This window comes from Odontesthes bonariensis, chromosome 16 (genome assembly GCF_027942865.1).
Source record: "Odontesthes bonariensis isolate fOdoBon6 chromosome 16, fOdoBon6.hap1, whole genome shotgun sequence".
Classification (NCBI taxonomy): domain Eukaryota; kingdom Metazoa; phylum Chordata; class Actinopteri; order Atheriniformes; family Atherinopsidae; genus Odontesthes; species Odontesthes bonariensis.
The window spans coordinates 32,446,967-32,463,807 of NC_134521.1; the positions used below are offsets into that span (position 1 = coordinate 32,446,967).

Genomic DNA, 16,841 nt, shown 5'->3' on the forward strand with positions numbered 1-16,841 from the left:
ATGACCAGGACAAGGACCTTCCCCAAGCCCCCAAAGCCCTGACAGGTCATCGCGCTCCTCACCCTCCCTTTCTCCCTCCTACCCTCACCTGAAATTCACTGAGCAGATGATGGAGCGGGTCAACGCTGGGCTCAGATCTACCCCCCAGCCCAATCCCTTTTTGTCCCCCATAAACCCCCCACCAGAGCGGCCAAAGGTTCGCCACCGAGCCCCTCCCCTAGCAGAGCAGCCGAAGCAACGGCGCCCAGCCCCACCCCCTCCTGTCCCTCCACTCCGCCATCATGTTCTGTCTCTGCAGTCTGATCTGTGATGTGTAGAGGGTCCGGGCTGCGAGGATTATGGCAGTTGTGACTTTTCCCAGGACAAGCTGGGACCCTGTTTATTAGAAGGTTTTAAAATTTCTGTACTTTTAGGTGACAGAAGGAGAAATGTGGCCCAGTCAAAACACAGAGAGTTGCACTCTAAAAGATCTTTAAATAAAGTAAACATACCTTGTGTGCCACAGACTGCTCCCAAACACGAGGGGGCAAATAATACCTCTAAAATACTCAAGTTGGCTTTATTAAATGTTAGGTCTTTAGCTGGGAAAACATTTTTAATTAATGATTTTATCACTGAGCACACCCTGGATTTTATGTTTTTAACTGAAACTTGGTTAGACCAAAATAACAATGCTGCCGTTCTCATTAAGTCGACCCCTCCTGGTTACAGTTTTATCAGCGAGGCCAGAGTGAGCAGGAGAGGAGGAGGGGTGGCAGTCTTATTTAATGAATCATTTCAATGTAAGCAGTTATCTCCTGGAAGTTTTCAGTCCTTTGAATATGTGGCTGTACAGCTGAAGGCCTCATCCAGAGTCCTGTTTCTGAATGTTTACAGGCCCCCCAAATACTGTGCAGACTTTTTTTGATGACCTCAATGAACTGCTCTCTATGATCTGTGTTGATTTTGACTATGTAATTATTGTTGGTGATTTTAACATCCATGTGGACAACCCTCAGGACAAAGGGACTAAAAGACCTGAGTAACACTCTGGACAACTTTGGGCTGACTCAGCATGTAACAGAGGCCACGCACAATAGGGGCCACAGAATATCAACTCTACTGGAAACTCAATCTTTGACAAGGAAAACTCTCAGAACAAAAAGTCAGCAACCAAAAGATCCATCGCTTTTCAGGGTCTGGGGGGGGGGGGGCTGGAGCCTATCCCAACTGTCATTGGGCGAGAGGAGGCGGGGTACACCTGGACAGGTTGCCTGTCCATCACAGGGCCACACAGAGACAAACAACCATCAACGCTCACACCTAGGGACAATCTAGAGTCATCAGTCGACGTGAGATGTATGTTCTTGGATGGTTGGAGGAAGCCGGAGGACCCAGGGAGAACATGCAAACTCCAAACAGAAAGAACCAGCAGGGATTTGAACCTGGAACCCTCTTGCTGTGAGGAGATGGTGCTAACCACCACACCATGTAAAAAACACATTCCTCTGAAGATGCTCAGGTACAAGGACTGGACTGAAGATGAGGGAAGAAGCAGAAAATGTCCAAAGAGAAACTCTGAAAGAGCTTCAGGAAGCTGGGTGGGGACTCTGGGTCAGTTACTATTCTACTAAAGGTGGATCATTGTGAATCTCCTGCAGTATCTGTGTGGTTCCTCGAGATCTAATGGTCTTCTTGGACTGGTTTGCGTCTGTATTCTTGGACCGGTTTGCTTCTGTGCTACTTTTTGAATTGGAAGCTGGTCGTTGGGGCGCTAGCTTTGGCCATCACACGACTCTGGGCTGAACGTTTACACGCTGGATAAGTGGACTGGTTTTTAACATATTTCAGGCCAGCTTCATGTTAGGCTGGAGAAGTTTAGCCTGTGTTTTGGGCTTTGGATAAGGCTCTTACTGATGTAGCTCATCATGAGGCTGTGAAAGGTTAGACTCTTTTGATTTATTGTGAGCTTCGACTGTTACCTCCAAAATGTTTTAGAAACTCTTTGTTTTTGTTGCAATTTATTATTTGTTTCCTTGTTTATAGTCAAACCCCTAAAAAAAAAAAAAAAAAAAAAAAAAGGTCTTTGTTGTGGAGAGTTCCAGCTAAAGTGGAACTTTTGCACAGTGCTGCCTTTAATCAAGAAGAAGTGGTTTCACATGTAATGTTAGCTGAGCACGTAGACACCGGATATACAAACACAACAGGAATCTTTGCCGTATATGGAGGCAGTTTTTGTGGTCGTTGGCATGCTCCCCTTCGGAGCATTTTAATGTTCTTCCTTCTCTCTGTGCATCTCCTGCAACCGTCCCTTCAGGTCTTGATGCCATTGGTTTTATTTTGCGTAGAGGAAACGCCCTCCAACGCCCTCTGCTCTCCAACCAGCTCGTATCCTCCTTTAGTCTCCGGCTGGGGCTCCTGGCGCCGGCCTATCCTGCGCAGGACAATGGCCGTCAGCAGGAAGCAGAGCAGGCTGGCGCACACGAAGACCACCTGCAGACCCAGAAACCTGAACATGCAGAGAGGCTGGTTATCGACTCTGTGACAAACCACAACACGCTCCACACAAAAGTTGAACAGAACTGCTGCTGAGAGTATTTTTAGCGCCTGAGCGTACCGAGCAGGGTCAAACAGCTGCTGTCCTTCAAGATGTGACTGTAAAAGAATTTAATCGACCAGATATAAAAAAAAAACTAGAAAGCTGCAAGCAGCTGTGAGCGGGACCGAGTGTGCGTACGTTGGGATGTGCGTACGTTGGGGCATGCGCTGGACGCTGGGGCTGTAGCTCTGCCCACACGCACGATATCCTCTGCGTACGTACGAGCACATAAAAACCCCAATGCGGAGTGGTTTTATGAAAATTTCTAGGGGGCGCCACTGAGCCATTTAGCACCGCCCACACACAATACTCTTTACATACGTACGAGGTCGACAAGGCGGACGTGTGTACCAAGTTTCATGACTTTGCGATGATGATAAGGCTTTCAAATCACAAACGCCATCACACGATTTTCACCGCCTGAACAAGCCCACACCGTTCAGAGTTTGGAAAAGTTTCTCAAGATTTTTCTTCCCCCCTTGCTAAAGAGTAATCTGGCCAAGTTTGGAGCTGTTACCATAAAATCTGTAGGAGGAGTTCGATCAAATGCGAGTTGTTGAAAAAAAAGACGTTTCCGATCACCAGTAGGTGGCGCTGTAGGTGTATATCACTATCTTATATGTGCGCATTCAGGCTGGGTCTAGCAATCACCGTATGAAGTTTGGGACAGATTGGATAATGTATGTGGGAGTTATAGGCGACTTAATTTTTTATGGCGAGTCATAAATTTGAGGCATCGCCACGGCCACGCCCTTTGAGGTTTGAAAAAGTTGGCCAATGATTTTTTCCCCCCATGTCTTAAGAGTAACCTGGCCAAGTTTGAAGCTTGTAGCATGAAATCTGTAGGAGGAGTTTGATCAAACGCGAGGTGTGGGAAAAAAAAGACATTTCCAACCACCAGCAGGTGGCGCTATAGGTGGATGTCACTATTTTACATGTGCGCGTTCAAGCTGGGTCCAGCAATCACCGGTTGAACTTTGGGAAAGATTGGATTATGTATGTGGAAATTATAAGCGACTTAATTTTTTGTGGCGAGTGATGGCGAGTCATCAAACTTTGAGGCGTCGCCACGGCCACGCCCTTTAAGTTTTGAAAAAGTTGGCCAATGAATTTTTCCCTCCATGTCTTAAGAGTAACCTGGCCAAGTTTGAAGTCTGTAGCATTAAATCTGGAGGACAAGTTCGATCTTAAGCAAGGCGTGAAATCGGGCAAAAATGGCACGAAAACGCACTTTCCATCCAAAATGGCCGCCTTCCTGTGTACGTGGGACCATGGCGGCAGAAGACTTTTTTTTGCGTCTGGGCATGATGAATGAGTGTACCGAATTTCGTCGTCCCACGTGAAACTAATCCTATTAAGGGGACCATTTTTAAGCATCATAGGGGGCGCTACAGAGTCAATGAGCGACTCCCAAATATATAAAGTTTAGATTCTTTCATGTCGTCGACTGGCAGGTGGTGCTCGCAAAATTTCCTGAGTTTTCGCATACCTTTTGCAAAGAATAAGAAAGAAAGAAAGAATAACTAGAAAGCTGCAAGCAGCTGTGAGCGGGACCGAGGTGTGCGTACGTTGGATGTGCGCACGTAGGGGCATGCGCTGGATGCCGTAGACGCGCAGCTCTGCCCACACGCACGATGACCTCTGCGTACGTACAAGCACATAATAACCCCAATGCAGAGGGGTTTTTGAAAATTTCTAGGGGGCGCCACTGAGCCATTTTGCTCCACCCACACACGATACCTTTACATATGTACAAGGTCTTCAGGGTGGACGTGTGTGCCAAGTTTCTTGATCTTGCGATGATGATAAGGCTTTCAAATCACAAACGCCATCACACGATTTTCACCGCCTGGCCACGCCCACACCGTTCAGAGTTTGGAAAAGTTTCTCCATGATTCTTTTCCTCCATGTCTTAAGAGTAACCTGGCCAAGATTGAAGCTTGTAGCATTAAATCTGTAGGAGGAGTTTGATAAAATGTGAGGTGTGGAAAAAAAAGACGTTTCCAATCACCATTAGGTGGCGCTGTAGGTGGATATCACTATTTTATACGTGCGCGTTCAGGCTGGGTCCAGCAATCACCGTATGAAGTTTGGGACAGATTGGATAATGTATGTGGGAGTTATAAACGACTAAATTTTTTATGGCGAGTCATAAATTTGAGGCATCGCCATGGCCACGCCCTTTGAGGTTTGAAAAAGTTTCTCCATGATTCCTTCCCCCAATGTCTTAAGAGTAACCTGGCCAAGTTTGGAGCTGTTACCATTAAATTTGTAGGAGGAGTTCGATCAAATGCGAGGTGTGGAAAAAACAAGACGTTTCCGATCACCATTAGGTGGCGCTGGAGGTGGATGTCTCTATTTTATATGTCCACATTCAGGCTGGGTCCAGCATTCACCGTATGAAGTTTGGGACAGATTGGATAATGTTTGAGGGAGTTATAAGCAACTTAATTTTTTATGGCGAGTCATAAATTTGAGGCATCGCCACGGCCACGCCCTTTGAGGTTTGAAAAAGTTGGCCAATGATTTTTTCCCCCCATGTCTTAAGAGTAACCTGGCCAAGTTTGAAGCTTGTAGCATGAAATCTGTAGGAGGAGTTTGATCAAATGCGAGGTGTGGAAAAAAAAAGACATTTCCAACCACCAGCAGGTGGCGCTATAGGTGGATGTCACTATTTTATAGGTGCGCGTTCAGGCTGGGTCCAGCAATCACCGGTTGAACTTTGGGAAAGATTGGATTATGTATGTGGAAGTTATAAGCGACTTAATTTTTCGTGGCGAGTGATGGCGAGTCATCAAACTTTGAGGCGTCGCCACGGCCACGCCCTTTAAGTTTTGAAAAAGTTGGCCAATGAATTTTTCCCTCCATGTCTTAAGAGTAACCTGGCCAAGTTTCAAGTCTGTAGCATGAAATCTGTAGGACAAGTTCGATCTTGTGCAAGGCGTGGAATCGGTCAAAAATGGCACGAAAACGCACTTTCCATCCAAAATGGCCGCCTTCCTGTGGACGTGGCACATTGGCGACCTGAGACTTTTTTGTGCGTCTGGGCATGATGAATGAGTGTACCGAATTTCGTCGTCCTCCGCGAAACTAACCCCATTGCGGGCACCATTTTTAACCATCGTAGGGGGCGCTACAGAGCCAATGAGCGACTCCCAAAAATATAAAGTTTAGATTCTTTCATGTCGTCGACTGGCAGGTGGCGCTCGCAAAATTTCCTGAGTTTTTGCATACCTTTTGAAAAGAATAAGAAAGAAAGAATAATAATAAACCTTACAGATACAATAGGGTCCTTGCAGTTTCACTGCTCGGTCCCTAACTAGAAAGCTGCAAGCAGCTGTGAGCGGGACCGAGGTGTGCGTACGTTGGGATGTGCGTACGTTGGGGAATGCGCTGGACGCCGTAGTCGCGCAGCTCTGCCCACACGAAGGATACCCTCTGCGTTAGTACGAGCACATAATAACCCCAATGCTGAGGGGTTGTTGAAAATTTCTAGGGGGCGACACTGAGCCATTTTGCTCCGCCCACACACGATACCCTTTAAATACGTACGAGGTCGACAGGGTGGACGTGTGTGCCAAGCTTCATGACTTTGCGATGATGATAAGGCTTTCAAATCAGAAACGCCATTACAAGATTTTCACCGCCTTGCTACGGCCACGCCCTTTGAGATTTGAAAAAATTTCTCCATGAATTTTTGCCCCCATGTCTTAAGAGTAATCTGGCCAAGTTTCAAGTCTGTAGCATTAAATCTGTAGGACGAGTTCGATCAAATGCGAGGTGTGGAAAAAAAGAGATGTTTCCAACCCCCAGCAGGTGGCGCTATAGGTGGATGTCGCTATGATAATATGTACACATTCAGGCTGGTTCCAGCATTCACCGAATGAAGTTTGGGACAGATTAAATAATGTATGTGGGAGTTATAAGCGACTTCATTTTTTGTGGCGAGTGATGGCGAGTCATTGAACTTTGAGGCGTCGCCACGGCCACGCCCTTTGAGGTTTGAAAAAGTTTCTCCATGAATCTTTCCCTCCATGTCTTAAGAGTAACCTGGCCAAGTTTGAAGTCTGTAGCATGAAATCTGTAGGACAAGTTCGATCTTATGCAAGGCGTGGAATCGGCCAAAAATGGCACGAAAACGCACTTTCCATCCAAAATGGCCGCCTTCCTGTGGACGTGGCACCGTGATGGCATTAGACTTTTTGGTGCGTCTGGGCATGATGAATGAGTGTACCGAATTTCGTCGTCCCACGCAAAACTAACCCCAATGTGTGGACCATTTTTAAGTACCCTAGGGGGCGCCACTGAGCCACTGTGCTCCGCCCACACACGATACCCTTCACATACGTACGAGGTTGTCAGGATGGACGTGTGTGCCAAGTTTCATGACGTTGTGATGATGATAAGGCTTTCAAATCACAAACACCATCACACGATTTTCACCGCCTGGCCACGCCCACATTGTTCAGAGTTTGGAAAAGTTTCTCCATGAATTTTTGCCCCCATGTCTTAAGAGTAACCTGGCTAAGTTTGAAGCTTGTAGCATTAAATCTGTAGGAGGAGTTTTATAAAATGTGAGGTGTGGAAAAAAAAGACGTTTCCGACCACCAGCAGGTGGCGCAATAGGAGGATGTCACTATGATAATATGTACGCGTTCAGGCCGGGTCCAGCATTCACCGTTTGAAGTTTGGGACAGATTGGATAATGAGTGTGGAAGTTATAAGCGACTTAATTCTTCATGGCGAGTCATAACTTTGAGGCGTCGCCACGGCCACGCCCTTTGAGGTTTGAAAAAGTTTCTCCATGACTCTTTCCCCCCATGTCTTAAGAGTAATCTGGCCAAGATTGAAGCTTGTAGCATTAAATCTGTAGGACGAGTTCGATCAAATGCGAGATGTGGAAAAAAAGAGATGTTTCCAACCCCCAGCAGGTGGCGCTATAGGTGGATGTCGTTATGATAATATGTACGCGTTCAGGCTGGGTCCAGCATTCACCGTATGAAGTTTGGGACAATTGGATAATGTATGTGGGAGTTATAAGCGACTTAATTTTCTTTGGCGTGTGATGGCGAGTCATCAAACTTTGAGGCGTCGCCACGGCCACGCCCTTTAAGTTTTGAAAAAGTTTCTCCATGATTTTATCCCCCCATGTCTTAAGAGTAACCTGGCCAAGTTTGAAGTCTGTAGCATGAAATCTGTAGGACAAGTTCGATCTTATGCAAGGCGTGGAATCGGTCAAAAATGGCACGAAAACGCACTTTCCATCCAAAATGGCTGCCTTCCTGTGTACGTGGGACCATGGCGGCATGAGACTTTTTTGTGCGTCTGGGCAAGATGAATAAGTGTACCGAATTTCGTTGTGCTACGCAAAACTAATCCTATTAAGGGGACCATTTTTAAGCATTGTAGGGGGCGCTACAGAGTCAATGAGCGACTCCCAAAAATATAAAGTTTAGATTCTTTCATGTCGTCGACTGGCAGGTGGCGCTCGCAAAATTTCCTGAGTTTTCGCATACCTTTTGCAAAGAATAAGAAAGAATAACGGAGGAGAAAAATAATGATAACTAGAAAGCTGCAAGCAGCTGTGAGCGGGACCGAGGTGTGCGTACGTTGGGATGTGCGCACGTTGGGGCATGCGCTGGACGCTGGAGCCGCAGCTCTGCCCACACACACAATACCCTCTGCGTACGTACGAGCACATAATAAATCCAATGCGGAGGGGTTTTTGAAAATTTCTAGGGGGCGCCACTGAGCCATTTTGCTCAGCCCACACACGATACCCTTCACATACGAACGAGGTCATCAGGGTGGACGTGTGTGCCAAGTTTCATTAAGTTGCGATGATGATAAGGCTTTCAAATCACAAACGCCATCACACGATTGTCACCGCCTGGCCACGCCCACACCGTTCAGAGTTTGGAAAAGCTTCTCAAGAGTTTTCTTCCCCCCTAGCTTAAGAGCAACCTGGCCAAGTTTGAAGATTTTAGCATTAAATATGTAGGAGGAGTTTGATCAAATGCGAGGTGTGAAAAAAAAAGATGTTTCCAACCACCAGCAGGTGGCGCTATGGGTGGAAATCACTATGATAATATGTACGCGTTCAGGCTGGGTCCAGCATTCACCGTATGAAGTTTGGGACAGATTGGATAATGTATGTGGGAGTTATAAGCAACTTAATTTGTTGTGGCGAGTGATGGCGAGTCATCAAACTTTGAGGCGTCGCCACGCCCACGCCCTTTGAGGTTTGAAAAAGTTTCTCCATGAATTTTTCCCCCCATGTCTTAAGAGTAACCTGGCCAAGTTTGAAGTCTGTAGCATTAAATCTGTAGGACAAGTTCGATCTTATACAAGGTGTAGAATCGGTCAAAAATGGCACGAAAACGCACTTTCCATCCAAAATGGCCGACTTCCTGTGGACGTGGGACCATGGCGGTATGAGACTTTTTTGTGCGTCTGGGCATGATGAATGAGTGTACCGAATTTCGTCGTCCCACGCAAAACTAACCCCAATGTGTGGACCATTTTTAAGTACCCTAGGGGGCGCCACTGAGCCACTTTGCTCCGCCCACACACGATACCCTTCACATACGTACGAGGTGGTCAGGATGGACGTGTGTGCCAAGTTTCATGACGTTGTGATGATGATAAGGCTTTCAAATAACAAACACCATCACACGATTTTCACCGCCTGGCCACGCCCGAATTGTTCAGAGTTTGGAAAAGTTTCTCCATGAATTTTTGCCCCCATGTCTTAAGAGTAACCTGGCTAAGTTTGAAGCTTGTAGCATTAAATCTGTAGGAGGAGTTTTATAAAATGTGAGGTGTGGCAAAAAAAGACATTTCCGACCACCAGCAGGTGGCGCTATAGGAGGATGTCACTATGATAATATGTACGCGTTCAAGCTGGGTCCAGCATTTACTGTATGAAGTTTGGGACAGATTGGATAATGAGTGTGGAAGTTATAAGCGAATTAATTCTTCATGGCGAGTCATAACTTTGAGGCGTCGCCACGGCCACGCCCTTTGAGGTTTGAAAAAGTTTCTCCATGACTCTTTCCCCCCATGTCTTAAGAGTAATCTGGCCAAGTTTGAAGATTTTAGCATTAAATATGTAGGAGGAGTTTGATCAAATGCGAGATGTGGAAAAAAAGAGATGTTACCAACCCCCAGCAGGTGGCGCTATAGGTGGATGTCACTATGATAATATGTACGCGTTCAGGCTGGGTCCAGCATTCACCGTATGAAGTTTGGGACAGATTGGATAATGTATGTGGGAGTTATAAGCAACTTAATTTGTTGTGGCGAGTGATGGCGAGTCATCAAACTTTGAGGCGTCGCCACGACCACACCCTTTGAGGTTTGAAAAAGTTTCTCCATGAATTTTTTCCCCCATGTCTTAAGAGTAACCTGGCCAAGTTTGAAGTCTGTAGCATTAAATCTGTAGGACAAGTTCGATCTTATACAAGGTGTAGAATCGGTCAAAAATGGCACGAAAACGCACTTTCCATCCAAAATGGCCGCCTTCCTGTGTACGTGGGACCATGGCGGCCTGAGACTTTTTTGTGCGTCTTGGCATGATGAATGAGTGTACCGAATTTCGTCATCCCACCCGAAACTAATCCTATTGCGGGGACAATTTTTAAGCATCGTAGGGGGCGCTACAGAGCCAATGAGCGACTCCCAAAAATATAAAGTTTAGATTCTTTCATGTCGTCGACCGGCACGTGGCGCTCGCAAAATTTCCTGAGTTTTCGCATACCTTTTGCAAAGAATAAGAAAGAATAATAATAATAATAACTAGAAAGCTGCAAGCAGCTGTGAGCGGGACCGAGTGTGCGTACGTTGGGATGTGCGTACGTTGGGGCATGCGCTGGACGCTGGGGCTGTAGCTCTGCCCACACGCACGATATCCTCTGCGTACGTACGAGCACATAAAAACCCCAATGCGGAGTGGTTTTATGAAAATTTCTAGGGGGCGCCACTGAGCCATTTAGCACCGCCCACACACAATACTCTTTACATACGTACGAGGTCGACAAGGCGGACGTGTGTACCAAGTTTCATGACTTTGCGATGATGATAAGGCTTTCAAATCACAAACGCCATCACACGATTTTCACCGCCTGAACAAGCCCACACCGTTCAGAGTTTGGAAAAGTTTCTCAAGATTTTTCTTCCCCCCTTGCTAAAGAGTAATCTGGCCAAGTTTGGAGCTGTTACCATAAAATCTGTAGGAGGAGTTCGATCAAATGCGAGTTGTTGAAAAAAAAGACGTTTCCGATCACCAGTAGGTGGCGCTGTAGGTGTATATCACTATCTTATATGTGCGCATTCAGGCTGGGTCTAGCAATCACCGTATGAAGTTTGGGACAGATTGGATAATGTATGTGGGAGTTATAGGCGACTTAATTTTTTATGGCGAGTCATAAATTTGAGGCATCGCCACGGCCACGCCCTTTGAGGTTTGAAAAAGTTGGCCAATGATTTTTTCCCCCCATGTCTTAAGAGTAACCTGGCCAAGTTTGAAGCTTGTAGCATGAAATCTGTAGGAGGAGTTTGATCAAACGCGAGGTGTGGGAAAAAAAAGACATTTCCAACCACCAGCAGGTGGCGCTATAGGTGGATGTCACTATTTTACATGTGCGCGTTCAAGCTGGGTCCAGCAATCACCGGTTGAACTTTGGGAAAGATTGGATTATGTATGTGGAAATTATAAGCGACTTAATTTTTTGTGGCGAGTGATGGCGAGTCATCAAACTTTGAGGCGTCGCCACGGCCACGCCCTTTAAGTTTTGAAAAAGTTGGCCAATGAATTTTTCCCTCCATGTCTTAAGAGTAACCTGGCCAAGTTTGAAGTCTGTAGCATTAAATCTGGAGGACAAGTTCGATCTTAAGCAAGGCGTGAAATCGGGCAAAAATGGCACGAAAACGCACTTTCCATCCAAAATGGCCGCCTTCCTGTGTACGTGGGACCATGGCGGCAGAAGACTTTTTTTTGCGTCTGGGCATGATGAATGAGTGTACCGAATTTCGTCGTCCCACGTGAAACTAATCCTATTAAGGGGACCATTTTTAAGCATCATAGGGGGCGCTACAGAGTCAATGAGCGACTCCCAAATATATAAAGTTTAGATTCTTTCATGTCGTCGACTGGCAGGTGGTGCTCGCAAAATTTCCTGAGTTTTCGCATACCTTTTGCAAAGAATAAGAAAGAAAGAAAGAATAACTAGAAAGCTGCAAGCAGCTGTGAGCGGGACCGAGGTGTGCGTACGTTGGATGTGCGCACGTAGGGGCATGCGCTGGATGCCGTAGACGCGCAGCTCTGCCCACACGCACGATGACCTCTGCGTACGTACAAGCACATAATAACCCCAATGCAGAGGGGTTTTTGAAAATTTCTAGGGGGCGCCACTGAGCCATTTTGCTCCACCCACACACGATACCTTTACATATGTACAAGGTCTTCAGGGTGGACGTGTGTGCCAAGTTTCTTGATCTTGCGATGATGATAAGGCTTTCAAATCACAAACGCCATCACACGATTTTCACCGCCTGGCCACGCCCACACCGTTCAGAGTTTGGAAAAGTTTCTCCATGATTCTTTTCCTCCATGTCTTAAGAGTAACCTGGCCAAGATTGAAGCTTGTAGCATTAAATCTGTAGGAGGAGTTTGATAAAATGTGAGGTGTGGAAAAAAAAGACGTTTCCAATCACCATTAGGTGGCGCTGTAGGTGGATATCACTATTTTATACGTGCGCGTTCAGGCTGGGTCCAGCAATCACCGTATGAAGTTTGGGACAGATTGGATAATGTATGTGGGAGTTATAAACGACTAAATTTTTTATGGCGAGTCATAAATTTGAGGCATCGCCATGGCCACGCCCTTTGAGGTTTGAAAAAGTTTCTCCATGATTCCTTCCCCCAATGTCTTAAGAGTAACCTGGCCAAGTTTGGAGCTGTTACCATTAAATTTGTAGGAGGAGTTCGATCAAATGCGAGGTGTGGAAAAAACAAGACGTTTCCGATCACCATTAGGTGGCGCTGGAGGTGGATGTCTCTATTTTATATGTCCACATTCAGGCTGGGTCCAGCATTCACCGTATGAAGTTTGGGACAGATTGGATAATGTTTGAGGGAGTTATAAGCAACTTAATTTTTTATGGCGAGTCATAAATTTGAGGCATCGCCACGGCCACGCCCTTTGAGGTTTGAAAAAGTTGGCCAATGATTTTTTCCCCCCATGTCTTAAGAGTAACCTGGCCAAGTTTGAAGCTTGTAGCATGAAATCTGTAGGAGGAGTTTGATCAAATGCGAGGTGTGGAAAAAAAAAGACATTTCCAACCACCAGCAGGTGGCGCTATAGGTGGATGTCACTATTTTATAGGTGCGCGTTCAGGCTGGGTCCAGCAATCACCGGTTGAACTTTGGGAAAGATTGGATTATGTATGTGGAAGTTATAAGCGACTTAATTTTTCGTGGCGAGTGATGGCGAGTCATCAAACTTTGAGGCGTCGCCACGGCCACGCCCTTTAAGTTTTGAAAAAGTTGGCCAATGAATTTTTCCCTCCATGTCTTAAGAGTAACCTGGCCAAGTTTCAAGTCTGTAGCATGAAATCTGTAGGACAAGTTCGATCTTGTGCAAGGCGTGGAATCGGTCAAAAATGGCACGAAAACGCACTTTCCATCCAAAATGGCCGCCTTCCTGTGGACGTGGCACATTGGCGACCTGAGACTTTTTTGTGCGTCTGGGCATGATGAATGAGTGTACCGAATTTCGTCGTCCTCCGCGAAACTAACCCCATTGCGGGCACCATTTTTAACCATCGTAGGGGGCGCTACAGAGCCAATGAGCGACTCCCAAAAATATAAAGTTTAGATTCTTTCATGTCGTCGACTGGCAGGTGGCGCTCGCAAAATTTCCTGAGTTTTTGCATACCTTTTGCAAAGAATAAGAAAGAAAGAATAATAATAAACCTTACAGATACAATAGGGTCCTTGCAGTTTCACTGCTCGGTCCCTAATAAACCTTACAGATACAATAGGGTCCTTGCAGTTTCACTGCTCGGTCCCTAACTAGAAAGCTGCAAGCAGCTGTGAGTGGGACCGAGTGTGCGTACGTTGGGATGTGCGCACGTTGGGTATGCGCTGGACGCCGTAGTCGCGCAGCTCTGCCCACACGCACGATTCCCATTGCGTACATACGAGCACACAATAACCCCAATGCATAGGGGTTTTTGAAAATTTCTAGGGGGCGCCACTGAGCCATTTTGCTCCGCCCACACACAATACCCTTTACATACGTACGAGGTCGTCAGGGTGGACGTGTGTGCCAAGTTTCATGACTTTACGATGATGATAAGGCTTTCATATTACAAACGGCATCACACGATTTTCACCTCTGGCCACGCCCACACCGTTCAGAGTTTGGAAAAGTTTCTCCATGAAGTTTTGCCCCCATGTCTTAAGAGTAACCTGGCCAAGTTTGAAGATTTTAGCATGAAATATGTAGGAGGAGTTTGATCAAATAAGAGGTGTGGAAAAAAATGAAGTTTTCAACCACCATTAGGTGGCGCTGTAGGTGGATATCACTTTTTTATATGTGCATGTTCAGGCTGGGTCCAGCATTCACCGTATGAAGTTTGGGACAGATTGGATAATGTATGTGGGAGTTATAAGCGACTTAATTTTTTATGGCGCGTCATAAATTTGAGGCGTCGCCACGGCCATGCCCTTTAAGTTTTGAAAAAGTTGGCCAATGATTTTTTCGGCCCATGTCCTAAGAGTAGCCTGGCCAAGTTTGAAGGTTGTAGCATGAAATCTGTAGGAGGAGTTTGATCAAATGCGAGGTGTGGAAAAAAAAAGACATTTCCAACCACCAGCAGGTGGCGCTATAGGTGGATGTCACTATTTTATATGTGCACGTTCAGGCTGGGTCCAGCAATCACCGGTTGAACTTTGGGAAAGATTGAATTATGTATGTGGAAGTTATAAGCAACTTAATTTTTCGTGGCGAGTGATGGCGAGTCATCAAACTTTGAGGCGTCGCAACGGCCACGCCCTTTAAGTTTTGAAAAAGTTGGCCAATTAATTTTTTCCTCCATGTCTTAAGAGTAACCTGGCCAAGTTTCAAGTCTGTAGCATGAAATCTGTAGGACAAGTTCGATCTTAAGCAAGGCATGGAATCGGTCAAAAATGGCACGAAGACGCACTTTCCATCCAAAATGGCCGCCTTCCTGTCTACGTGGGACCATGGCGGCAAGAGACTCTTTTGTGCGTCTGGGCATGGTGAATCAGTGTACCGAATTTCATTGTCCTACGCGAAACTAACCCCATTGCGGGCACCATTTTTAAGCACCGTAGGGGGCGCTACAGAGCCAATGAGCAACTCCCAAAGATATAATGTTTAGATTCTTTCATGTCGTCGACTAGCACGTGGCGCTCGCAAAATTTCCTGAGTTTTCGCATACCTTTTGCAAAGAATAAGAAAGAAAGAAAGAAAGAACTAGAAAGCTGCAAGCAGCTGTGAGCGGGACCGAGGTGTGCGTACGTTGGGATGTGCGCACGTTGGGCATGCGCTGGACGCCGTAGTCGCGCAGCTCTGCCCACACGCACGATTTCCATTGCGTACGTACGAGCACGCAATAACCCCAATGCATAGGGGTTTTTGAACATTTCTAGGGGGCGCCACTGAGCCATTTTGCTCCGCCCACACACAATACCCTTTACATACGTACGAGGTCGTCAGGATGGACGTGTGTACCAAGTTTCATGACTTTACGATGATGATAAGGCTTTCATATTACAAACGCCATCACACGATTTTCACCTCTGGCCACGCCCACACCGTTCAGAGTTTGGAAAAGTTTCTCCATGAAGTTTAGCCCTCATGTCTTAAGAGTAACCTGGCCAAGTTTGAAGATTTTAGCATGAAATATGTAGGAGGAGTTTGATCAAAGAAGAGGTGTGGAAAAAAAAGACGTTTCCGATCACCAGTAGGTGGCGCTGTAGGTGTATATCACTATCTTATATGTGCGCGTTCAGGTTGGGTCCAGCATTCACCGTATCAAGTTTGGGACAGATTGGATAATGTATGTGGGAGTTATAGGCGACTTAATTTTTTATGGCGAGTCATAAATTTGAGGCGTCGCCACGGCCACGCCCTTTGAGGTTTGAAAAAGTTGGCCAATGATTTTTCCCCCCCCATGTCTTAAGAGTAAGCTGGCCAAGTTTGAAGCTTGTAGCATGAAATCTGTAGGAGGAGTTTGATCAAATGCGAGGTGTGGAAAAAAAAAGACATTTCCAACCACCAGCAGGTGGCGCTATAGGTGGATGTCACTATTTTACATGTGCGCGTTCAGGCTGGGTCCAGCAATCACCGGTTGAACTTTGGGAAAGATTGGATTATGTATGTGGAAGTTATAAGCGACTTAATATTTTGTGGCGAGTGATGGCGAGTCATCAAACTTTGAGGCGTCGCCACGGCCACGCCCTTTAAGTTTTGAAAAAGTTGGCCAATGAATTTTTCCCTCCATGTCTTAAGAGTAACCTGGCCAAGTTTGAAGTCTGTAGCATTAAATCTGTAGGACAAGTTCGATCTTAAGCAAGGCGTGGAATCGGTCAAAAATGGCACGAAAACGCACTTTCCATCCAAAATGGCCGCCTTCCTGTGTACGTGGGACCATGGCGGTATGAGACTTTTTTTTGCGTCTGGGCATGATGAATGAGTGCACCGAATTTTGTCGTCCCACGCGAAACTAATCCTATTAAGGGGACCATTTTTAAGCATCATAGGGGGCGCTACAGAGTCAATGAGCGACTCCCAAATATATAAAGTTTAGATTCTTTCATGTTGTCGACTGGCAGGTGGCGCTCGCAAAATTTCCTGAGTTTTCGCATACCTTTTGCAAAGAATAAGAAAGAAAGAAAGAATAATAACTAGAAAGCTGCAAGCAGCTGTGAGCGGGACCGAGTGTGCGTACGTTGGGATGTGCGCACGTTGGGCATGCGCTGGACGCCGTAGTCGCGCAGCTCTACCCACACGCACGATTCCCATTGCGTACGTACGAGCACACAATAACCCCAATGCATAGGGGTTTTTGAAAATTTCTAGGGGGCGCCACTGAGCCATTTTGCTCCGCCCACACACAATACCCTTTACATACGTACGAGGTCGTCAGGGTGGACGTGAGTACCAAGTTTCATGACTTTGGGATGATGATAAGGCTTTCATATTTCAAACGCCATCACACGATTTTCACCTCT

The 16,841-nt window shown here is 46.2% G+C and overlaps 1 protein-coding gene across 2 annotated transcripts in view; it reads right to left on the reverse strand.

Annotated features, from left to right (window-relative positions):
• Window positions 1-229: 229 nt before the first annotated feature.
• slco2b1 (solute carrier organic anion transporter family, member 2B1) overlaps window positions 230-16,841 on the reverse strand; it is a 175,111-nt gene continuing 158,499 nt past the window's right edge. For both annotated transcript variants that reach the window (XM_075486928.1, XM_075486927.1), the window contains one exon: window positions 230-2,488. In XM_075486928.1, the coding sequence (XP_075343043.1) occupies window positions 2,293-2,488 (196 nt within the window). In that variant the 3' untranslated portion in view covers window positions 230-2,292. The remainder of the gene's footprint in view (window positions 2,489-16,841) is intronic.